General features: G+C 41.2%; 1 protein-coding gene across 2 annotated transcripts in view; it reads left to right on the top strand.

The window, feature by feature from the left end:
- The window catches only part of LOC119736921 (plexin-A4-like), a 45,769-nt gene that overhangs the window by 19,657 nt on the left and 1,132 nt on the right, over positions 1-24,980 (top strand). For both annotated transcript variants that reach the window (XM_038210947.1, XM_038210948.1), the window contains 29 exons: positions 471-570; positions 1,263-1,377; positions 4,019-4,153; positions 4,781-4,882; positions 5,347-5,440; positions 6,127-6,308; positions 6,893-7,047; positions 7,635-7,752; positions 10,102-10,247; positions 10,717-10,881; positions 11,963-12,071; positions 12,290-12,568; positions 13,049-13,225; positions 14,218-14,440; positions 15,020-15,162; positions 15,936-16,057; positions 16,552-16,617; positions 16,971-17,045; positions 17,777-17,843; positions 18,071-18,217; positions 18,823-18,979; positions 19,470-19,591; positions 20,380-20,452; positions 21,389-21,462; positions 21,734-21,856; positions 22,010-22,167; positions 23,048-23,195; positions 23,764-23,904; positions 24,720-24,794. In XM_038210947.1, coding sequence (XP_038066875.1) covers positions 471-570; positions 1,263-1,377; positions 4,019-4,153; positions 4,781-4,882; positions 5,347-5,440; positions 6,127-6,308; positions 6,893-7,047; positions 7,635-7,752; positions 10,102-10,247; positions 10,717-10,881; positions 11,963-12,071; positions 12,290-12,568; positions 13,049-13,225; positions 14,218-14,440; positions 15,020-15,162; positions 15,936-16,057; positions 16,552-16,617; positions 16,971-17,045; positions 17,777-17,843; positions 18,071-18,217; positions 18,823-18,979; positions 19,470-19,591; positions 20,380-20,452; positions 21,389-21,462; positions 21,734-21,856; positions 22,010-22,167; positions 23,048-23,195; positions 23,764-23,904; positions 24,720-24,794 — 3,791 coding nt within the window. The remainder of the gene's footprint in view (positions 1-470; positions 571-1,262; positions 1,378-4,018; positions 4,154-4,780; positions 4,883-5,346; positions 5,441-6,126; positions 6,309-6,892; positions 7,048-7,634; positions 7,753-10,101; positions 10,248-10,716; positions 10,882-11,962; positions 12,072-12,289; positions 12,569-13,048; positions 13,226-14,217; positions 14,441-15,019; positions 15,163-15,935; positions 16,058-16,551; positions 16,618-16,970; positions 17,046-17,776; positions 17,844-18,070; positions 18,218-18,822; positions 18,980-19,469; positions 19,592-20,379; positions 20,453-21,388; positions 21,463-21,733; positions 21,857-22,009; positions 22,168-23,047; positions 23,196-23,763; positions 23,905-24,719; positions 24,795-24,980) is intronic.

Genomic DNA, 24,980 nt, shown 5'->3' with positions numbered 1-24,980 from the left:
GGCTGAACAGACTTCAAAATAAAAAATAAAACATTTTCCACTTTCTCTAAATGAAAGTGAAACCTCGTGTAGCAGCATGCCTCAGAAACCTCATGGCATACGTGTAGTTAGTCTATGAAACCTCGTGGTGCACAAAACCTCACAGACCCAACAGTGCAAAGTGTAGCAGAAGTTTTATAGGACATTTACTAGATCCACAAACCTCATGACACATTGAGCCTCATAATTTAATGATATAATAGCCTTCTAAAACCTCATGGTATAGTTATTGACATGCAAAATTCTCATACTACAATGTGCTGCAGAGACCTCATTCAGGGAAAGCCTCATGAACTTCACATCTCCAAATAACTCAGGAACCTCACACTATTGAAAAAAAAATTAACTTTACCTTACCGGTACCTGTTATTATTTTTAAAGTCTTCTCAAGTGACCCTGAATCCAATGTCCTGATATTTTTGTTCCTGCAGAGGACCATGTGACACTGGATCTGAGCGTTTTTTCGTCAGAGTCCGACGTGAACTTTATAAGTTCAACTTTCAGCTTTTACGATTGCACCAGACACACCTCGTAAGTAAGGCTGCATCTGAATGACATGGGTACGGTTGGCAATAATACATGTTTATGCATGGAAGTGGCCACATCCACTACCATAGATGGGTGTGTTTGCTGGTAGATCCAGGAGGAGTCACCTTGGGAGCCAGCTAGCCCCCCCCCCCCCCCCCCCCCCCAAAAGAAAAAAATTCAAACAATTTTAAAGGCATAAATACAGTAGAGATGACTGTTTTTAAATTATTGCTGTTGTCTACTTCTTCCTTTTCCATCTACAGATTCACTTAGCACTCATAAACAGAAGGAAAAGAAAAAACAGCAAAAACAGTGCCCCCCCCCCCTTTTGTATCAAATGAGGTCCAACCCACCCCTCCACTCTCCTAATTTATCATGCAATAATCACCTAGATATACAGACGACTCTCGTTATTACAAAGTCAGTCGGACCAGACCAAAATGTTTGTTATATCAGAAGTTTGTATTAAGAGGAGTGCCGGTCCTATTCATTGTGTACAGAAATGCACAGTCAGGACCAAGGCTTTATGTTTGTTATAACCAGAATTTGTATTAACAGTGTTTTTGTACTAAAGATAGTCGACTGTACTTAACCATGACAATAGTTCATTCCTGTCTATGCCATTTGTTTATTCACAGAATATATTTGCTATAATCTACCGTTTTAAAAGTATTATTTTATTAAAATTTGTGCAGCTGTACCGCATGTGTCTCTAGTGAATGGAACTGCGATTGGTGCGTGTATGACAACATCTGCACCCACATGAGCACTGAATGTACGGAGGGGGACTACATCATTACGGGAAACAACGTAAGTCAAACCATCCAGTCTGAAGTACTCATCTTCCAATTTGTTCGTATTGGGCAATTCCACTGTAACTCGCATTACGTTTAAAGGGGACCTTCCGTCAACTCTGGGCTGTTATTCTATAAAGTCAAAGCATTTAGGGTAAATTTTTCTCACAGAAGATCCCTTAAAGTTAAGTGACTATAAACACCAAAACAGAGGCCAACAAAATATGATTGTGTTGGTTTGGCAAGAATTTTTTATCGGTAACTCGCATTACAAAAGCAGGACATGGTAAAAATTCTAAATACCTTGCAGTTGAAAAGGTCCTCATACTACACTCTGTTGGAAGAATCTTTTCAGTACCCTTATATCATGAGATGGCAAGTCATTATGCTCCCATAACAATTATTAAAAAATAATCCATCATGAAAACTCTAGAGGGATATATCAGGCGTGTGAAATCTCAGCTTGAAAGCTGATTTCAGTTGTTGTTTTTTTTTTTTTTTTTATTTCAGCTTTTTTCCCTCACTTGCTGTGTGCAAAAGTATAGGAGATTTCCAAAGTTCAGCTTTTGTACACCTTTTTCAGCTGTTTTCAGCTATTTTTATCAGTGGTTACTCACACCCCTGTATATATGGGTAACTCGTGTAACGGTAACTTGCATTACAGTTTGTCCGCCCATTTGGGGTACAAGTTGATACATATGGGAAACTAATTATCAAACCAGAAACCGCTTCAGGCATAGAACCTGAACCTGCCTCTCCCTGCCGATTATTTGGTAATTGTTTTATTTTCCCCAGTCTTATCTCTGTATGTTGGCTCGTAGTTTCAGTTTGTTGAGGAAATATGTTCTTATAATTTGAGGAAATATATCTTATCAGCTGGTGCATGTCCTGTTGATTTGGCGCCATTCGATTCATCAGATACCAATCAGTAAAATTAATACTATTGTTGGTAAAGATATGTATGCCACTTGATCTGTTTTTCTTGGCCCAAGTTTTGTGGTTTTGCCTTCTATGTTGCCATCACGGATATTGTTTGCACTTGGCATCTTGAATTACCCAGCTTCCTGTTTTTCTCATAGGGCGTGCCAAGTCCAAGCTATAAATGTAGTCCCGAGTCATTCAAGTTACACTTTCAACTTTTAAAAGTTATAGTCCCCATGCTGATCAACAAATTCAGTTTTTTTCTTTTAATAAATTTTCCACTTTTATGTTTATTCCAACAAAAAGCCTCCTTTTTTCCTTTTCTGGTCATCTGCAACCCTCTGAAAAATGTTTTTATGGGCGTAGACCGATCCGTTTTGTGAGCAGACTGGCTCCCGGTCCATGCATTATCGCTGCTGATTGTGGAGCAGGAACCAGCCTACCCCTGCAAGAATGGGATTATTGTCTGGCAGGCAATAATTCAACATTGTAAAGTAATAATTCAAGAACTAAACATGGGCTGATTTTTTCGGTCAATGTCTCATTCAAGAGAGAATAGCTTTTGTATTGCTAGAAAAATAGCAATTTAGAAAAGGAATCTATTTTTTCAGGATGAAACTCGAAAATAGCATGAGGAATGCAACTTTAAACGTGTGATTTTATAAACTTGCAAACCCTCCCCCCCCCCACCCCATGGGTAGAAATCGTTGTACGTTGAAAAGAGGTGTACTGCACTATCAGTGGACATACTTTACTACATGCATGCATTATGAAAGCATTATAAACTAGATTATGTGGTCTTTGTGCCTCACTTTTTGCTTATGATTAGGAATCTTACTATTTTGGTCCAAAAGGTAACTGAACCAGGCTTGTTTGCTATAACAAAAAAATAAAGAACTCACAGCTTCACTTCACATATGTTCAAAACTTTGTCGCTGAAATGTTATGTATGCAGGTGTAATGCGGTTATTCCAATTTCTTTCGGATTCATTTTTTTTTTGGGGGGGGTAGTAAATATGTATTTTAGCCAAGTATCTTCCTTCTGAATGGCTCATGTGCAAATCTAGAGAGTTTCCAATCGCAAGGTCAATATCATGTTTGTGTTAATCAAATCCTGTTCCAAATCAGTTTGATCCTGAAGTCAAAATTGTCAAATCTAGCTCATTGAACATGAATGTACATTATATAATATTGAGTTTTCCCTTCACCAACATAATTTTTATAAACACTGTATACTCTGTGTTTTCCATGGGCTAACAAGAAAAATTCCCAAGCTTACAGGGGTTGGCCTGGAGCCCATGGCATCCTGCTTACTAGTGCAGACTTCTTACCACTCGACCACCAAGCTTGGGGTCGGCTGACTATAGTTTGAATCTGATGTTTCAGCGAATAGGCTAACCAATCTTTATTTTTATTCATGTAGGTCAGAAAGTTCAACTCATGGTTTCAATGTAAGATCATGCATGAGGGGGCTTTTTTTACCGCTTTCGAGAACTCAGAGGACGGGAAACACCTCGTGGGCGTATTTGGTTATGCACAGATGGCGCAATGAACACGACTAATTTTATTCAGAATATGCTCAAAGCCTTAGCATCTTTGCGTTAGCATCGGGCATCTTGGGCAATACGTTCAAATGTCTCTCCCAGTGGTCTCCCCCAACTCACCCGTTCTTACCATTGAGGGGGTACTTGCGCATGGGGCACAGTCTTGTTACTTGTTTGTCATCCACCTTACAGAATCCAGACACGTCTTCAGTGCGAGGCCCGGATTTCTGTCCGCAGCTGCAACCACAGACACAGGAAGTACTGGTGCCAGTGGGCATTCCTAGAGAAATCCAGGTGCCTGCCTCCAACTTGCCAAATGCAACCCAGGTGAAACACAACTTGCTGCTTTATCTTTAAAGACTAGTGCCAAATTGACATTCCAAAGTCACGCCGAATCAAATAATATTAGGAGCAACTCACACAAAAAGGCACACAAACAAATGTGATGCCATCAAGCTACGTGAGTCGTTTGTCGGGAATTTTCACTTGGAGATACAGGTCAAAATAGGGCCACTTCATCACATCTGTAGGTGTTCCCACTTCCATAATTTTGAACTAAAGATGGTATCAGCATGCGGTTTTCACAGCAGTAATGCTGAGATTGTGCTCTTTTCAAATCTGTAATAAAAAAGATTTTGACCAGGGCCGACAAACGACTCATTTAGCTTGATCCCATTACAAATTTGGTTTTTGACAAGAGACTAGACTCTTGAGTTATTCTAAATGATAAAATCAGTTGATTTTTCCATGTAGTCATAAGCCTCAGTTAGTGACAAACTTCATTCAGTCTTTGGAATGATTTGGTTTGGCACATTATGCTGGAACATTAGTCTTTTTCATATAGATGCATTTTTTCTTTTGCCCTGATATTCCTATGATAATATTGCATTGTTTTAGTAAATCGTGCCACTGCCACTCATGAAATAATTTTGAATTGTTATTGTCACCTTGCAGTTAACTAAGGATTACCAGTGTTCATTGTTGGTGGAGGGTACCAGGCAAACTGTCACAGCTACGGTAATCCAGTCAGATGTCATTCAGTGCAACAGTCTGATGGTGAGTATAAAGAGTAACTTCTTCCCTCTGTTTTAAAGGAAATACTTTACTTTAAATTTTGAGGGGGAGTGTGGCCTAGTGGTTAAGGTTTGTGACTCATGATCAGAGGGTCAGGGGTTCAAATCCAGCTGCTGGTCATATATGTATTTTGCGTCCTTAGGCAAGCCACTTCACCCACGCTTGCCTCACTCCACCCAGGAGTATCAATGGGTACCGGCATTAGCTGCGGTGTAACCTGCGATGGACTAGCATCCCATCCAGAGGGAATAGAAATATTCTCAACACAACAGCCAACCAGATAAATGCCAGCCTGATGGGCCACATCAGCTTGTGACAGACTTTACTTATTCTATTTTAAATTACCCTTGCTCCCAGAAGACTATAGAAGTTTTTGTCCCCTGCACTGTACGACTGAGTATCACTGAAGTGGTGTCTTGAGTGTTTTTGCTGTACTTTCTTGTCAGTACTCTTATGCAGCTAACAAGCAAGAGCTGGAAGTGCAGTTGAGCATAAGTTGGAACGGTGACAGACAGCTGGATGACAGTACCGGCTTCACGGGTGAGCGCAAAAAATTGCTACATGTGCTAATTACACGGAATGTTTATTAATGGCATGTGTATAATATTTTCATTAAATATTGGGTTTTGCACTTCACCTACTGTTTATAAACACTGAATACTGTGTTCATGAAAATCACGTCAATAAAGGGCCATATTAAAATTACATCTTCCGACACAAATGTCCATGATTTAAGTAGCTACATTTTCATCTTTTAATTGTATAAACCTCCAGATTGCATATTTTATCAAACATTGTACGTTTGTCCGTTATGTTTATCCCAAACTGACACTTGCTGTTTGAATATCTAAGTGGGTTATTCAAATGCCTCAAAGTATTGTCACATTGCAATGACTCAATTGTATGTAAAAAGTAATAAAATAGTAAACCTGTATTTTAGTGTTCGTGTACATGGTTTGTTATGGGGCAGTAAAAACAATAGAACAATAGATCCCACAAGGAAGTCGTTAAAAATCAATCTACCCCATCAGGGAAACGTTATGGAGTTTGAGATTTTAATAGGAACAAATGAAAGCAACAGAAGGGAAACAAAGGTCTTCCCCACAGTGACCCGTATGTACGACCATAGTCGCAGGCATGTGCTAAATGCCATTCAAAATGTGATGACAAAAATGAGGTCTATAGACTTACTGAAGTCTCCTCTCCGTGCACCTTGTTCTTTACAGTGACACTCTACAAGTGTGATGTGGATCGACAGGACTGTAGTCGCTGTCTGTCCAACGAAACAGCGAGACCTGAGCTGGAGTGCCGATGGTGTGGTAGTCAGTGCGCATTCAGAGATGATGATATGTGTAGCAGTGGAGCCCTTGATCCCAGTGACCCCTGCCCTGCACCTGCTCTACAGAAGGTTACATTCAATTATATCAATTGTGTTCTATGTTTAACTGTGCACCGCAAACCGCCCTGCCGGTTACTCCCTGCACTGCCCTATTCCACCCTGCCTGTTACTCCCTGTACTGTCTTAAATCACCCTGCCTGTTACTCCCTGCACTGCCCTATACCACCCTGCCTGTTACTCCCTGTACTGCCCCAAACGGCCCTGCCTGTTACTCCCTGTACCGCCGCAAACCGCCCTGCCTGTTACTCCCTGTACCGCCCCAAACCGCCCTGCCTGTTACTCCCTGTACCGCCCCAAACCACCCTGCCTGTTTGGTTTTATGGATTCTTCAGGGAATAAATACAATGCAATACAATGTAATACAACACAGCATAGATGCTAGTAGGTTAAATTTGGTTCTTATTGGTACAATGACAACAAACTAATATGGAATTATGCATCCAGGAGATAAACATACAAGATCTATGGATGTAACTTGTTAATTAGTTTAAAAGCACTTTCCTGTGTTTCTAGTGGTTAAGAAGGTATTCCTTCTGGGTAAGTTTTGTTGACAACATTTGTCATAAATATATTTTGATTTTTAAATTTCACAGGTTGAGCCTGCAACGGGACCAATAGAAGGCAACACCGTCATCGAAATAACGGGAACCAACATTGGCCGAAGATTTGAAGACGTCCGCAGCGTGACGGTCGGTCAACAGTCATGTGATCTGACTGGGTTAGGTGACCAGTACATCACTGGACGAAGGTATCGGATTGGTTTGAATTTGAGAAAGTATACAATGTGCTAAAAAGAAACCTGACTAAAAATGAGCTGGTACATTTACATGTAACAGAGAGAGTTCTTTCTAAAATTGTCATCAAAAATGATAAACAGTCAGAAATATCCAACGTCTGACCATAATTCCACCCTATTGTAGTTTTGATGTAAGAATATTTTGCAATTTTATTGCTGGGTTATGGCACGGAGTCCACAGCTGCTTCTGTTTACAGCTTAATATTAGCCAAAAACCAAAAATCTCTCTCCACTGACAGGATTGTCCAAACATGTCCTCATTAATGCCAAAGTTCAGCAACAGTTAGAGAGACTGCATGCAAAAGTCATTAAAAGATCTTCTGTTTCTGGACCAAATCCACAGTCTAATCAATGGAAAATTAATACTTAAAGTTCGTCTCTCTGAAACTACAAGCTATTTACGTGTAGGTCATCCTAAGTCTCTCCTAATACTTTGTGGTTCTGGAACACCAGGCCGAAACGGATTTGACTGTTTGGTGTTTGCGTTGTTTGCATAAGTGGAACGCACCCCTGACTAAATCCTAATCCGCTCATTACAGTGTACGTTGTAGGACTGCTGCAATGAGCCTAGGTGATTCTCAACCTATCACAATCTCCGTTGCGCCTCCAGACAGCACGGACTTGACAAGCACAGGGGACGTTACGTTCACGTATAGGGTAAGTTGTGATGTTTGACCTGTATTAGTCCCTGTACTGCCCCGAACGACCATGCCAATTACTCCCTGTACCGTAGGTTTGGGTGGTTCCAATCTTTCTGGAGCCGGTTCCGGTTCTCAAAAAAGAACCGGTTCTGAGCCGGGACCGGCTCCCGAAAATTCAATGAAAAACATAAGCTTGTGAAATTACATGTGAAGAATAACTGTTTCACCTTGTGAGGTCCGTGTTCCGTGGATTTCGATGTTGAGTACATGAATATTCTACTACGTATTTGGTTTCAAATCATGAATTTTGCCTGTGAAAGTATTTTTGAAAGCAAGCTTAGCGTTTATTACTTTATTCTCTGTTCCTTGCTTAATGATTTTATTTACCGCGACGACCGCCATGCCGCCGAGAATAGAATGATTCACTTCACAAATCACGTACACTGGTACCCTGCTTTCAGTGTACATTGCACAACTACATGGACTGTAGTGTGGAACCAGTCGAGTGCTGGAATCAGTTCTGATCGATGGACCTGGGTAAAAAATACCTGGATCCGAACTGAACGAGTCATGGATCGAATGGTTCGGACTCCGGATCTCACGGGCGTAAGGTGCATGAACAATAAACATGAGTATTATTATCTTGCAGCCCACGTGTTTAGTGCGTAACTGCAGCGACATTTCATTTTTAACCATGTGCAAAAGGCACCGATCAACCAAAGCGAATGATTAATTCATTTTCATGCAACGGTTTACATGATGTGACTCGATTGAAGCTGACTACTTTGTACATCTATAGGCCTATACATGCACGCAGTACCCGGGTGCGGGTCCGCAGAGCCAATTTCCGTGGCACTCAGAGCTGGTGTAGCATGAATTTAGGTTTAATGAAATATGGACTCATTGGTGGTATTGCGTGTGCTCATGCATAGATAATTAGGAGAGGGACCGGTCACATGAGAGGGTTTAAACAATCAAAGGGAAAAAGAGTCCGATTTTCATACGAGTCCGATTTTCATATGACACCGGGTCGATCAGAGCCGATTCCAGAGCATAAAAATGGGACTCCTGTGAAAATGGGACTCCTTGTTTGTTTTATTGGTTAAACCCTCTTACGTGATCGTTCCTTTTCCTAATTATCTATGCATGACATGTGCATTCCCTCCTTGAGTCCGTATTTCATACCCTGTGAAATGATTAACACCTGAAGTTGTATCACTCAAAACAAACCATTGATGGTGTTTTTTTTTTAAGTGTGCTGACAAGCACATTTTTTACGTGAGCAACATAATCCAGTCATGAGACCAACAAAGTTGTGCATAAATTTTCTCTGTTTTCTCAAAATGTACAGGGTAAGTCAAAAAATGGCAGGACAATTTTTTTTATTGAATCTAGGATATAAAAGCACAGTCATTCAGCTTTCTTTTAGTACAAGAATCATTCAATTCACTCCTGTACTTTTCAAGTTACGGAATTTTGAACACAAACACCGTTTTAAAGTTCTGTCCACGAATCGCAAAAACGTAAGTGTTTCAGCAAAAGGAAAACAATTTACATACATCCCTGTGTGAAATGTTTTCGTTTTGCTGAAGAAATACTCACTTATTTGTGATCCGTGGACAGGACTTTAAAAGGACTTAAAATTTGAAAAATGCATGAGTGATTTGAATGATTCTTGTACTAAAAGAAAGCTTTATTAATTGGGCTTTCATATCCTAGCTTTTCAAAGTGCTACAGTGTACATGCAGAACTTCAGTAAAAAAATGTCCTGCCATTTGGGTTTCCTTTTTTTATTTACTCACCCTGTATAAGTAGCCAAGGAGCTAAAATTTGAACAAGTCAGTCGTTATCCTAAAGATTTTGTGCAATTTTGTTACTTCAAACAAAAACTCGCACAAAGCATAACATAAATGATCCTAGGTAACTTTAAATGTCTTAAATATGCCTAGGGACCACGATCAATGTTCCATGCCTGTCCTACACACAATGCACATATACTGGAGCAGCCTTTGAAAAGTGTTGGTTAAATGTTCAAACATTTAATTGGTACATGAACGTTTTGCCTCATTAATTCTTGATGCCTTGCTATGTGACACATATATAACAAGCACCCTATGAACAAAGATATTGAAAAAATGGGTGACTGCCAACATAAGGCAGGATAGATTGGTCGGTAGAGCACGAGTACAGAATTTTGAAGGTGAAAGATTCAAATCTGGATTCCCAATATTATCCTTCAGCTGAACATTCCGTTTAAAGTATGAACTTATTCAACTTCCTCCTTGTTTGATGAGCACTTAACCTTTTTTGTTCTATGTCAAACATTTTTAAACAAATTTATAAAATGTTGTTGATTTGTTGGCAGGATCCTATGATTACTAGCTTCAGTCCAAGTGTTGGTCCTGCCGATGGTGGTACAGTGGTCACCATCAAAGGAACGGACCTAAACACAGGCAGGGACATCCAAGCAATGGTTGCAGACGACGTGACTTGTCGAATCGACAGGGAAAGGTGAGGCTTTGGAGGTTGACAAAACTCTCGCCTTTGTCTCCAGTTTGGTCTTCATCTCAAGCCCAAGATTCTTGTGAATCCTGCTAGGTTCAAATCCGGTGAAAATACATCCATTGGCCTCGTGAGACAAAATCTGGCTGTTTACAGCAGAAAAATACCCAATGTTTTACTGGAGTCCGTTGAGTCAGGGGACGCTGGAGCCTGAAGTTGAAGACGGAGACAAATTAACCAAGAATGAGTACTCCAATAGCTTTGCCAATTTCCCAGCAGAACAAAAGCTTTTCCTTCACAAGGCTGGTTCATATTGAGCCTATGACATTACTGCACTACTTTTTTTAACAAGCTTTGGACTTGCGAAACTTTTTTAGTGTTATGCAGATTTATTTCTTGGCCATCGAGATGTCTCCGATCCTTTTGCATTTTGGTTTTTCCATTGTAATATCATTTTTAAACTCTTGTTTCCCTTTAGTCTGAGTAACGAGGCAGTGGTGTGTCGCACCACAAATTCCTCTGTGGGGGATGCAGGGAGGGTCTCCTTAACATTTGACGGTGCTCAGAGAAACTCTGACGTGGAGTTCACCTACCAACCCAACCCTAACGTCACTGATATCAACCCACGAAAAAGTATCATTTCGTAAGTGTGATTTTGTAGGAAGTATTTTGTTTTAGTCAGACTTAGTTGGCACACATGATGGTAGACATTGTTCAGCTTAAAACAATATGAAAAAAATATTGCATTCCCAATAGACTTTATATTAAGGGCAAAAAAAAAGTCTTCGGTTTCTGGTCTGCGCGCACATAGCCGTAGCCATGCGCGTCGGCAAAATTAAAAAGATTTTTTTCAATGTAAGATGATGTCTCAAAACCGCCAAACTCACTGGTTTGACTGGAATCCTGCTGCTGCACAATTTTAACATGTTTTTAGATTGGGTTACGATTGAGTATAAGCTTTATGTGGCCTCTCTGAGCTCACATATATTTTGCACTAAATTTAGTCGGGCACCATTTGCAGACGGTGTTGTAATTTTGTAATTGTGCGTCTGGAAGCCAGACTGAGGGAGCGATGGTCGTGTATCTGGAACCTGTAAACGATTTTTAATTATCGCAATATGTAAGGGAGCAGACTAATGACCAGCCTGGCAACACATGCAAGATGTCAATGTCGCTGTATGTTCTGACCACGTAGTCTGACGTTAACGTTTTCTGTTATTTTTGTCTTGACTATCCAAATTGTGTCGGTTAAGATCGTAATGGGTGCAGAATTCTTAAGCCTTATGGCCTTACTGAGGTCACCTCAAGCTCCACCCTGAAGTATATTTTTGAGAGTTTTAAGGGGGTCGAAGCGTCATCTGCAACATCAGCCATCATGTGGAAAAAAAAAAATAGGGGGAAAAAAAAAAAGCCGCTTCGCCGCACCACTTTTGAGGCAAGCTCCATACCAGAAACCAAAGACTTTTTTTTGGCCTAACAACAATATTTTTTCTCGCAAGTCCTTGGACAACATTTGAACAAACCAGCCGACCCCAGAAAACTCAGTGGTCTAGTGGTATGACATCTGCACCACTAAGCAGGAGGTCGTGGGTTCAAGTCCCACCTGAGCAAACAAGTGAATTTTTTCTTGAAAGTCCTCAGACAACACTGACTGTAGAGTGTTTATGACATGCGTAGGCGAAGGACAAAAACAAATATAAAATACTAATTGTGTTTGTGGACAGGGGTGGCCGAGCAGTGTATGTGACAGGTCGTAACTTCCTACAGATACAGACCCCACAGATAATCAGCACACTGGAAACGGATGGCAACACAACCTTGACATTTCAGAAGGTAAAGTTGTATTCCATTTGCTACAGTTGTACATTTGCAGTTGGCAACCACGGACTCTGAGGCACTTTGGCCTTGAGACTTTTTACCCGATAGATCTTGCAGGCTCGTTATTTTAACAGATGTTGTATGGTGTTTGGTTTAGCAGGGTTTCTAGGTTCGGTGTAACTTTCATAAATGCCCTGTTTTGTTGATAACTTTGTTTTCTTCCGCCTTCGTAGCCATGCCAAGCTATCAGTGACACCAACATGACCTGTGAGACTCCAGACTTAAGCTCAGCCCTCAGCTACGGAGTCAGGCTTAGTGGCCGCAGCAAGCGCCAAACAGCGCCCTCACCCATCATCGGTTTCATCATGGCAGACGTGGCGAGTCTACTAAGGTGGTCAGAGAACCAAGCGCCCCCAGGCTTCCAGTTTGAGTTCGTGCCGGACCCTGTCTTTGATCTCTTCAGGGGAAAGGGTAACATCCTTGAGCTGGATGGCACCAAGATCACAATAAGGGTAGGTACAACCGTAATCTATTTGCGACGACGGCTGAATTTCATGGCTCTGCTAAACACAGAATTCCATGCTTGAGATCATCAATCTGTGCTTACAGCACTCCCTCAGAAATTCTGTACTTTTCCTGTAAGCACAGAATTCCTAGTGAACAGGATCAAATTTTTTTTGTTAGCCCTTGAGATATGCTTGATGTCAGTGCCAAATTTTCTGCTGTAGTTACTGTGGATTTTCCACTTGTGGTAATTGTTTAGAATCCTATGAAATGAGTAAAAGATTAGGTTTTCACTTGCATTATTAAAAAGCTCTTCTTTTTAAACGCATCCCTCAGATTAATAAAAAAGTTTAAACACTTAAAAAATAAACTCTTATTTAAATGAGTAAAAGCTTTATGTGTGAGTGGTTTAGTTCTCGAGCTCGTTACCCTAACATTACCCTTTGTGTTTTTCTTTCCTTGTTGTCATGGTAACTGACTGCATCCAGGGAAGTGACCTAAACAATGCGCAGACTTCGACGGAGGTGCGAGTGTTTATCGGCACACAGAAATGTAGCGTGGAAGTCTTTGACAGCTCCATCTTGACATGTGAGGCCCCAGAGCTGGAACCAGAGCCCCTAGACTATCAGGGGAACCGGACCAGCGTAGAACTGCCTGCTGTATATGTGAGTACATATCTGCTGTTTAGTCCATTAGCACATGTACTACATTGTATTACATTGTATCTTTTTCCTGAGGAATGCATAAAACAATACAATGCAGGGGCAGTTTGGGGCAGTACAGGGAGTAACAGGCAGGGTGATTTGGGGCAGTACAGGGAGTAACAGGCAGGGTGGTTTGGGGCAGTACAGGGAGTAACAGGCATGGTGGTTTGGGGCAGTACAGGGAGTAACAGGCAGGGTGGTTTGGGGCAGTACAGGGAGTAACAGGCAGGGTGGTTTGAGGCAGTACAGGGAGTAACAGGCATGGTGGTTTGGGGTGGTACAGGGAGTAACAGGCAGGGTGGTTTGTGGCAGTACATGGAGTAACAGGCAGGCTGGTTTGGGACAGTACAGGGAGTAACAGGCAGGGTGGTTTGGGGCAGTACAGGGAGTAACAGGCAGGGTGGTTTGGGGCAGTACAGGGAGTAACAGGCAGGGTGGTTTGGGGTGGTACAGGGAGTAACAGGCAGGGTGGTTCTGGGCAGTACAGAACCGACTAATTCGTCGGGTGCCCGGCAGAAGGGCATATGAGCGTTCTGACGCAAAAATCATTTTCAAGAAAATTACATTGAAAGGTTCCATTGTTCCCTCGCGCGCATTATGAATCCAATGTTCTCCCACATGTAATATAAATAGTACGAATTTGAAATTTGTCACACGTACGAATCATAAGTTTAGGAACAACTTGTATTAATTTCTGAAGAAAATGTTAAAATTTTCATTAAAATGGAGGCAGTTTTCTGCATATGCCCTTTTGCTGGGAACATTTTGGTGATTACGCGCTATTGCATAAGGGCATACGCGCATATGCCCTTCTGCCGGGCACACGACGAATTGGTTTAATTGCAGTACAAGCTAGATCGTTTTGATAGATCGCCATCATGGAATTCCAGAGGTCCGAGGTTCGTGTCCCACTCAAATGATTTTGTTTTTGGTTTTATTTTATCGCATCGCAGGTACTACACAGCCGACGGTATTTTTTCATCGGCTACGTCAGATACATAACCAGTGTAGAGATCGCTTTGTACATAGGCATCGCTGCGGCCGTAGCGCTGGCTCTTGTGCTGCTGCTGGCTCTCTTCTTATATCGTAAGCTAAGAGGCTCACAGAAGGAGGTTGGAGCCATCTTGATCCAGATGGAGGAGGTTGAGAAGGGAATGGCTGAGGATCTGAGAATCGGTGAGTTTTTCTTACTTCAGTTTTGTCATGATGATTCTTTAACTCTTATTTTAGGGACTCTTGCATTTGGCTTGACAACATATTTTTATCTATGTCTGTTTTAGCCTTTCTGTTTTAGCCTCTGAAGAAGAACTTGCTAAGTTCGCAACGTCAGGCCACATTAATTTTAAGATTTATATATTTCAGGTCCATCCAGTCAGTAAGCAGTTTGCAGCAGTTTTACTTTTTTTCATATTTTTATCTAATCTGGCGTGGATTAAGATTGATGATTTTATAGGAAGGTATAATTGAGTTTAAGCATGTTCATTTTTGCGGATGAGATTTTCAGCCAATTGTTTTCAAAGTTTGTGGTAAAACAGCATTTTTTTTTTATTTTCAGGGGAAAATGAAAATCAGTGCTATTACATCAACACTACGGATGGAATCGTTTTGACTAAAAATAAATTGGCAGAATTATTTGAAATAAGAAAAGTTTAAAAAGCACCAATCCAGCATTTAATGACAACAACACTTATTAAAATAAATGACTAACAATAACAAAATGAATATTATTTAATCTGAGGTCATTTCTTCCAACAGCCTTTGCAGAGCTGCAGACCAACGTGACAGACTTGACCCATGACCTCGCTGGTACCGGTATGCCGTTTGTCAGCCATCGGCAGTATGCCACCAACATGCTGTTCATTGGTCTGGATGTCCAGCCAGAGACATCTGACCCACAGGTACTATTTCAGTTTTCATGATTCGCGACAAACTGAAATTTACCCGACATGCTTTTCAGAATGGCATTCCAGTGTCACACGTAGCAATTGAAGTAACACAAATATTTGGCTGTCAGACTGACAAATTGTACATACTAATTTTCCCGAGACTCTGAGGTCATTTTAAACAAGTGCAACAGTCCATCTTTCGAGTGTAGTTTCTCCAAATTGTTTCAAATGGTGAACTTAATTCTAATCTTCGAAATATTCTAGTTGGTGCACCATTGAACACAGGTCTGAAACGAGTGTAAAAGTGCTCCGCAAAGTTTAGAAGAAGTAGAAGTAGCCCATGAACTCAGAATGCACAGATTTTAAAACGTGCACAAACACATCATGAACAGTGCTGTAATTGAAAGTTTTGGTTTGATCTGTCCAAGCACACTACCACTATACATTCATGGAGGCCCCCTTCATAATGGCGAAATAACTGTACCAACTATCGTACAGAGCAACTGCCCCATGATGGATTATCTGAACAATAGCTAACACAATGCTGTATAGTTGAAAAGTGCATTTTAAGGTATAGTCGTGTCAAAATTTGTCCTGAATTCTAAACAATATGTCAGGCTTGAGAATCTTCCTGTTTAAACGGGAAATCCTGGGTTTTTTTATTGCCCAACTTTTCACGTTTCTATTATTTTGAGCCTATTTTGGGTCTTTTTAACCTGATTTTTTCCTGTTTTTTTTTCACTGAAGTATACTGATATATCTCTGATCTGATGCATTCCTTGTAGAAGCCTGAGGAAGCCACGGAGAGGGCCATGGCCCAGTTCAACAAACTCCTTGCCAACAAGAGTTTCCTTCTAGCGTTCATCCATGCCCTGGATGATGAGAAGAGGATACCCATGAAAGACAAGTACGCTAAGCAGAAAATCGTGCTTAGCAAATTTTATGCTAACTAAGAAACAGACAAGTACCAGTCAATGACAAGATACATCCATGTTTTTCCCTGGTAACCATTTTTGTTCAACAAATCTGTTCTGTGATCAGCAAATGTCTGCGCTTAGTAGCCCCATGAACTTTGACCCTGGTAAGTAAGTAATAATATCTTTAAGGGCTTTTCTGTACAAAAGTGCAGTAATGAAAACCGGAAACAAAAAATTGGCATATCACACGGTAGGAAACATTTACACATGAGTAAAATAAGCAGCAAAGCATTATGTAACTTGCTGCAATTTACTACAAGGTTTACAGTGTACCCTCTTGACCAGACTCATAACATTATAATTACCCATCTGCTGATTGGTCAGAATGCGTATTCAAAACGTAGTATGTTGATAAAATCACCACTTCTGAGAGCCACTTCTAGATGTCTTGTAATTTATTTGGATGTCATCGTTTTTTTTGCAGGTCCACCATAGCCTCGTTGCTCACCATTATTATGATGCTAGAGGACAAACTCGGATATCTCACTGAGTGAGTTACTTTTCAAATTCCCAATTTAGAAGTTGGTTACTTTTTATGGCCATGTACTGAATGAAACAAGGTGAATGAAACAGACATTTTGCTTTTTTGTCACAACAGTGTTTTTTAGTTATTTTAAATGAATGAAAAGTTTTTGTAATAGGCTTTATTTTATACATTAAAGATATTTCTTCTATATATGTTGTTGCAATGTTACAATTATTTCATTTCACTCAATTTGAATTCAGCTTGAAAAGTAGTCTTTAAGTGATCACCCTAGAAAAAGTAGGGAATACGCTTTACTAGTTTACATGCATGTAGTCAGACATTTTTAATGCTGGTTTTTCCTTGCATTTTCTCTGCAGTGTTATGATATCTTTGATGGCTCATCAAGTTCATGAAGCGGTCGACAACAACCGGACCAAGCAACTCTTCAGACGGTAAATAAAAAAAAGTCCTGTTCCTGTTTTTATGGAGTGGGATCGGGGTGCATTTGTGTTTACTCATGCATTGTCATCAATTCTATTTTTTTAAATAGGATTATTATTCATAAGATGGAATTTGCATCGGGGTAATGTAAATTAAATATTAGGTTTTGCCCTTCACCCACGTAGGATTAGGATTATTGCCAACATCATTTTTTGCCAATGCAAAGCGATCATGACGTCCGGGAACATTCGCTGCAAAATTTGTCGGAGTTGAAATGTGTTCAACGTATGCAAATTTGCAGCACAAAATCATGTCTTGATGTCTCAAATTCACGGTTGCGTTCACTGTCACGGTATGAACCGGCCTGTACTGGTTGTGATATAGCCTGTGTTATACAACGCCTGAATAAATGTCCGTTATCTGATTGGTTGGTCGTTGATCACATGTCCTTGAATTATTCTCCCCTACCCACGGCCAGGCCGCACCGCAAAAATAGAAGTTCTATTCCACGGTACGTCCGATTGCTTGGTCACACTATTGGTGGCTATGACCAATCAGATAACGAGGATTTATTCAGGTGTTGTATTAAGCACATATCGAATGCTTCACATTCATGCAATGGTAAGAATAATTTCATTCGGTGACACCTCATGGTGTCATCGAATGAAATTATTCTTACCATTGCACTCATAAACATTCATTTTTTTGTATATTAATATCCCATCATATCTTTTGTTCGCAGAACTGAGAGCATAGTTGAGAAGCTTCTTTCCAATTGGATTGCTCTGTGCCTCTATGATCAGCTGAAGGTAATTTTGAAAAAAAACTAACTCTGTCAAACTTCTGTTTGGGACTCACTTCACCACTTTGTCTGATGCCGATAAGTTAAGCCACGATGGACTTGGCGAAAGGCTACGTCAGTTGGTGAAATCGAAAATTCTGAGAGATACCCTAGAACTTTTTAAAAACTTTTCTGTGTGCGTTGGGCCTGGCCACGATGGCTCGTGACTTGCTCTTTTTGTTTACTTCTATACAGGACCACACGGCCTTCCCGCTGTTCCTACTATACAGCGGTATCAAGGTGCAGACTGAGAAGGGACCAGTGGACGGTGTCACCAGGCAGGCTCACTTCTCACTCAGTGAGGAACGACTACTCAAAGCCAGTGTGGAGTTCACTGAAATGGTAGGGTAGAAAATACACAAACAAGTTGGAGCAAAGAAATTTGGTTCATTTTAAAGACAAGAGAGCAAACGTCCAGGAATGGGCGTTAACCATGCAAAGAAACATTCACTGTACATATGTCTGTATACAGATTTCTATCGTTAACGGCACTAGTTTGTGTGAGCAAAAAAAAAGTAAGACGCTTAAAGCTGTATACTCCATGCTTTTTACCACAAAAAAAAAAAAGGAAATTTTTTCACCTAACTAATTTTCAAATTTGTTAAGGTCAACAAAAAAAATGGTTTATTCCGATTTTGGGTGTCTCCATTGCTAATGGGCTTCCATGTTGTGCACAAATATCCCGGCCTGGGAGAGGCATATTATCGTCTGGCAGCCAATAATTCGAATTTGTGAAGAAATAATTCAATAGCTTAACGTCAGTATATCTTTTTGTTCAATGTCTCAGTCAAAAGTGAATAACTTTTATATTGCTAGGAATACAACAATTGAAAAAACAAATCTATTTCTTGAGGTGAAACACAAACATAGAATGGGGAATGCATCTTTACCACTCAATGATAGGAGTCTATTTTTTGTCACTATGTTGATGTTGCTCTTCCTTCTAGACACTGAATGTGGTTGTTGACAGCGAGGACGGTGAGAAGAAGGAGGTGAAAGTCTTAAACGTGGATGCCATCCCGCAGGTCAAGGAGAAAATACTGGACTCCATGTACCGTAACAAGCCCTACTCTGACCGTCAGAGAGCCGTGGACGTCAATCTAGGTAAATGTAGCCAGGGACTTTTATATACTTGAACAAGCTGTGATTAGATGGCCAAAAAAAAATATGAAAAAAGGGGAGAGCTTGAGCTCTTGAAGAACTGGAGAGATACTCAATGCTTCACTCAGTATAGATCAACGAGCACGTTATCAATGTATACTCACAGTGGCCCCTTCCAATGGTGAAAGCATTGTGCTAGCTATTGTTCAGATAATTCGTCATGATCTTGATGAGGCAGTTGCTTTGTACAGTAGCTGATACAGTTCTTTCGCCAATGAAGGGGGGCTCCGTGAATGCACAGTGATACGTTTCTTGGATAGATCAAACCAAAACTTTCAAATGAACACTGCCAATCCATCCAAGAACCGTACTTCTCTTTTTAGATTTAGTGACTTCACACAGCATATCCCCAAACTTCTCCCAAAGTTGCACTCACAACGAGTCTGAAAGTAATTCACTCAAAACTGTGGTTTTTCCTTGGGATATTCCACAGAGTGGCGGCAGGGTAAATCAGGCCGTTTAGCCCTGCAAGACGTCTGTCTGCCCCAGATAGCCAACACGGACAGCAAAGAGAAACAGACATGGCAGAAGCTCAACACCCTGGCAGAACTCGGCGTGAGTATCTCACCACAAAGTCATCCATTTGTAAATATGGGAATCGACATTATGGATAATAGATTGGTGGATAGTAAACGGATACCTTACACGACTTCATCTATTCCTCCCATAACTTCCTCACCCTAGTCCAATTGTTACTGTGTTTAACCCATGTGCCACGGTACATGGATTTGAGCTCCGACAGGGAACATGGGCTTGTGTCCCTAGGCACAATTGCCTCTCTCCACCCGGGGGTATAAATGGGTACCTGTGGGGGTAGAGACCAGATTGCACTGATCTCGGCTACAAAAGAAATGTTCTCATAGCCTGATGAACAGGGGCAATAATACAGGCGGTTCCAAATACAGTGCACCACTAAGAGGTTGCCATAGAGAGTCCATTTGTAAAGTTTATGGTCGACAAAAACATGGCCGACTTGCTGCAATCTGAACGAATGTTAGTAGACAACCTGAGGGAGTTTTTGAAAGATTAGGGCATATACGCTTAAGAAACTACAGACAGGACAGTCTAAAAATGTTAAGTGTCCCTACACCGTGGCGAATGTGTCGACCGTCTCCCACAATGCACTGCGAAAAATTGATTCTCTGTTGCAGCCTCTTGGTGGCACACTGTATTGAGGATCTCCCGTATTGTGAAGTGCATTGAGACCTACCTTTGATTGAAAGCATTCATATAAGCACCACACATAATTATTCAATTTTTATCTTCTTAGGGAAGGGGAGCAAAGGCAAACTTTAATGTAGAATTAACATCGGATGCTGTATTTGTTCCCGTTCTCTCAATAGGTTCCAGACAATTCCCTGATGGCCTTGGTGCCCAAGCAGTTGGCACACACCTCCATCAACGAGGCAACCTCAGGTTGGTACAGATATTTTAAGAAGTTTGTGGTCCAAAACAAAAACACAAGCATTTTCCAAAGAAATGTGTCTTTATGTAGCTTCAAAGTTTACTCTGCAAGTTTGTAAGTGGTCTACAAATTGCTATATTTTTTAGGCCACTGATTAAAACTTTTGGTCAACACATTTTTGAAAGTTTTGGTACAACCAATCTAACATTGAAATAATAATAATCATAATCTGTATTTATAAAGTGCATGTCTCCACCAATATTGGTGCTCAAGGTCTAATATCATTATTACCCCTGCTCATTGGGCCAATGAAACATTCCAAAGACAATCTCAGCTCCCTGGGGAGTATACAGCTCCATGCTGCCATTTCGGCGCAAAGCAGCTTAAATAAACTATAATAACCATATCTGCCCTCACAGGTACCCACAGGTACCCACAGACCACGAGTTCAATGCTCCAGACCACAGGGCCACGGCACTCCATACTGTTGGGTGCATTTGTGCTGCTTTAGTTCATCAGTTGTTGCACTTATGGGCTCTCTGCGCCAACAAAAGAGGGCTTCAGAGCCCCTTAAACAGGACACCGCATGTGTGCGTACTGTACTGGTTCACACGCGAAGTACACACGACTCATTTATCCTGAATGTGCACAAAGCTAAGCCATAGCGTCATCGCGCGTGAGCGTCAGGCGTCGTCGGCACGCGAATACATTTCCCAGACTAATCCACGCCCCCAATTACTTTGGATCATTCGTAATACGCAATGGATGGACCGGGAACCAGTCTAGATCTCCCCCAACTCCCCTTTTCTGGTCGTTGAAGGGGTACTTGTGCATGGAGCCCATTATCAAATTATTCTGTGGTTATTATAAGATGGAAGTTTACATTGGGGTGATGTAAATCTGTTGCTGTAGTGGAGTGTGTTAAGCCCTAAACTGTATTTTTTCAGGAGCCGCAACGAACGATGCTGGTCTGTACCAACATGAGATTGATATGGAGGACGGTGCAATCATCTGGCATTTGGTAAGCTGCAGAAAATTGGGTTACCTTAAGCACTAAGGATGAACTAAGGGGATGCGCGCAAGGATTTCATCTGTGACATCAATTTTCTAAGCGTATTTTATCTCTGAGGTTAGCATGCCTTTTTCTTTGCTTACCGCTAACGGTCTCTGTGAAAAAGACAGAAACTGTTAACATAAATCATATGCTTAGCAATGCCATGTATTGCCCACGGATGATACATTTGTGGACATCTTTACCCAAAACTTGTGCTCTTAATGTTTTGGCCGTGTAGGAGAAACCGCACGAGGAGATAGAGGAATCTGAGAAACAGAAGAAGAAACGTCAGCGTGAGATGGCCCTGGGGAAAGGCAAGATGACTCAGAAAATCACCTTCCCTCGACTACTGACCATGAAGGTAGGTGGAAGAGATCTATTGCCACTTGTAACATGTGATTGGTATCTCTGACAGCAGAGCTGTGCTACTGAGAAGTAGTACTATGCAAATGAGCCATGCGTGTTCTCCAAAAAAATCATAACCTCTGACCCCCTGGCCTTTGACCTTCAACAGGGTATCATCCAAGAGTATGTGGATAAGATGTTCCAGGCCATTCTGACAGTGGACAGAACACCGCTGTCCATCAAGTACCTGTTTGATTTCTTTGACAGCCAGGCCACTCGTCATGGCATTGAAGACCCAGACATAGCTCATATCTGGAAAAGTAACACGTGAGTAGATGTGGCTATAGATCAAGATAGTCAAACTATTGTTGAACATAACTAAGCAGAACTGCATGCTGTTGTGTCACTTGGTTGTTGTCCCCAGCAACGACTTTTAGAAAAATTGAGCAAGTAGGCCTGGACAGGACATGAAAAACAGCTCTGAACCAATTCATGCCAAGATAATTTTGTAAAGAACGGAATGAAGCGCGGGATAACTTTTCACTCTACCTCATGCCAGTCAAGTTGAAAGTATAACCCTCGGGCAGCACACTCATATTTCCGGCCTCGCTTGCTGCGAGCGGGTCGCTGACAGATAGTTCCAGTCTTTCTCCCTGCGTGTTTATCCGTCACCTGTTCCAAATACCACAAAACAGTGGGTATACACGTCATCTGGGGTGAACTGGTTAAGGCTGGTTCATACTCGGCGCGAACACGAATTTGTGTCGTCAGGGCTGTGCTATTTTTCAAGAGTTGAACACGTTTCAACTCTGGCAAATTCCGCAGCGAATGCTTCATGACGTCAGATTCGCATCGCATTCACATGAAGTATGAACTGGCCTTTAAGCTACATACAACTGAACGTGACAGTGGAGGCCAGCAAAGCTGGTCCCAGAGTCCACAAATTCTGTTCACAAATTCCAATTCTGTACCACAAATGGCTATGCACTGCAGGTCTTTTCATGCATCTGGTCTACACAATGGGCAAGATTGAGCCCATTCATTGGCATTATGGAGTAAGACTATACAAAAGCACTGCCCAGCTCACAGCTTAAAGTCAATGAGTCAGTGAGTCAATCAGTCAGTCAGTCGGTGATGCATACGTCCTTTGGCAATCAACAACCTCTTTCATTTACTTCATGAATGATCTCAACCCGCCCTCATTCAGGCTGCCGTTGCGTTTCTGGGTCAGTGCTCTCAATCATCCCAACTACATCTTTGACATCAGACCCACGCCGTCCGTGGAGTCTAGCCTGGGAGTCGTAGGCCAAGCATTCTATGATGCCTGCAACAAGTCCGACCACCAACTAGGATCGGTAACAATGGTTTATCCTTTGACATCCATGGTTAGGTAGAGTGACTACATGTAGGCCCTGATTGCTATTGGATATTTGTGTACTACTTTTGGGTTCAAAATGGCAAAATAAATTCAGGGTTTTTTTTATTTATGACTGATTTATAAAAAAGGGACAGTTGTTCAGCCCTTTGTATACTGTCCGTGCTAATTTCTCCTTTAACCTTGAACATAAAGATTTAGTTTTTAAATTGTTAATTGCTAATTTGGAGCCTGACAATAATTCCGTTCTTGTAGGGTAAACTGGTTCCTCCCCCCCCCCCTCCCCTCCTCCTTCTAAGGATTGATATCAGTATACAAAGGGCTAAAAAAATCCTATTTCATAGGGTTGCAGACGCCCAACTGGAAAAAGACGCAAAGTTCTTTTTGCCTCTGAAGAAGAACTTTGCAATGTTTGCAATGTCAGACCACATTAATTTTTTTAAAGTTTAGAAGTTGTTAGGAAAACAAAAATAGAATTTGTTGAAGAGCACCAAGAGTTCATCTTTAAAAACCGAACTGTTGATAAAGTTGTTGACATTTTCATACAGGAGTCTTCCTTTAACAAGCTGCTGTACAACCGGGAAGTCAACAAGTATCGTGGACTGGTTGAATCCTTCTATGATGGAATCGGAGACATGAGACGGATCACTACCAATGAGCTGGAGAAAGAGCTGGACAAAACCTGCAAGGTATGCGTGTTGCGACTCAATCTCAAGGCTGTCACAAGTCCATTACAAGTCCTCACAAGTCCATCGCAAGTCCATTACAAGTCCATCACAGGTCCATCACAAGTTCTCACAAGTCCATCACAAGTCCTCACAAGTCCATTCAAGTCCATCACAAGTCCATCACAAGTCAATCACAAGTCCTCACAAGTCCATCACAAGTCCATTCAAGTCCATCACAAGTCCTCACAAGTCCCCACAAGTCCATCACAAGTCCATCACAGGTCAATCACACGTCCTCACAAGTCCATCACAAGTCCATCATAAGTCCATCACAAGTCCATCACAAGTCAATCACAAGTCCATCACAAGTCCATCACAAGTCCATCACAAGTCCTCACAAGTCTCTTACAAGTCCATCACAAGTCAATCACAAGTCGATCACAAGTTCATTACAAGTCCTCACAAGTCCATCACAAGTCCATTACAAGTCCATTACAAGTCCTCACAAGTCCTCACAAGTCATCACAAGTCCATCAAAAGTCCATTACAAGTCAATCACAAGTCCTCACAAGTTCATTACAAGTCCATCACAAGTCCTCACAAGTCCATCACAGTCCCATACAAGTCCTCACAAGTCCATAACAAGTTCTCACGAGTCCTCACAACTCTATTATAAGTCTATCACAATTCATCACAAGTCCATCACAAGCAATCACAATTCTAACAAAAATATTGACAAAATGACAACATTGGCAATATGTTGTTAACATTTGTGAGAACAAAATAAACAAACTGAATAAACAGTTGATTTCACAAATTTTTTAACCAATTTGCAGAACTTCACGGGTCTCTTCAGCAAGCTGAGTACCCTACTGCAGCTGTACCAGTTCACCAAGAGCAACAAAGAATTGGTAAGTATATCTGTGTCCAGACTTAGACATGGTTGCCACAAACTCTCCAAAATAAGATCAGGCCAATTCTACTCTCGTCTAGTAGCCAACAAAAGTCTCAAAATGTCTACTTGGTAAAGATGAGCTCTTTGAGTATTTTACCGAGTTACTTTTGAAATTATTTTTAAAAGAAATTCCTCAATATTT

Source organism: Patiria miniata, unplaced genomic scaffold (assembly GCF_015706575.1).
Source record: "Patiria miniata isolate m_02_andy unplaced genomic scaffold, ASM1570657v1 HiC_scaffold_3, whole genome shotgun sequence".
In the NCBI taxonomy this organism is placed as follows: Eukaryota; Metazoa; Echinodermata; class Asteroidea; order Valvatida; family Asterinidae; genus Patiria; species Patiria miniata.
Note: the sequence above shows the minus strand (reverse complement) of the source record. Positions and strands in the feature narration are given on the sequence as shown.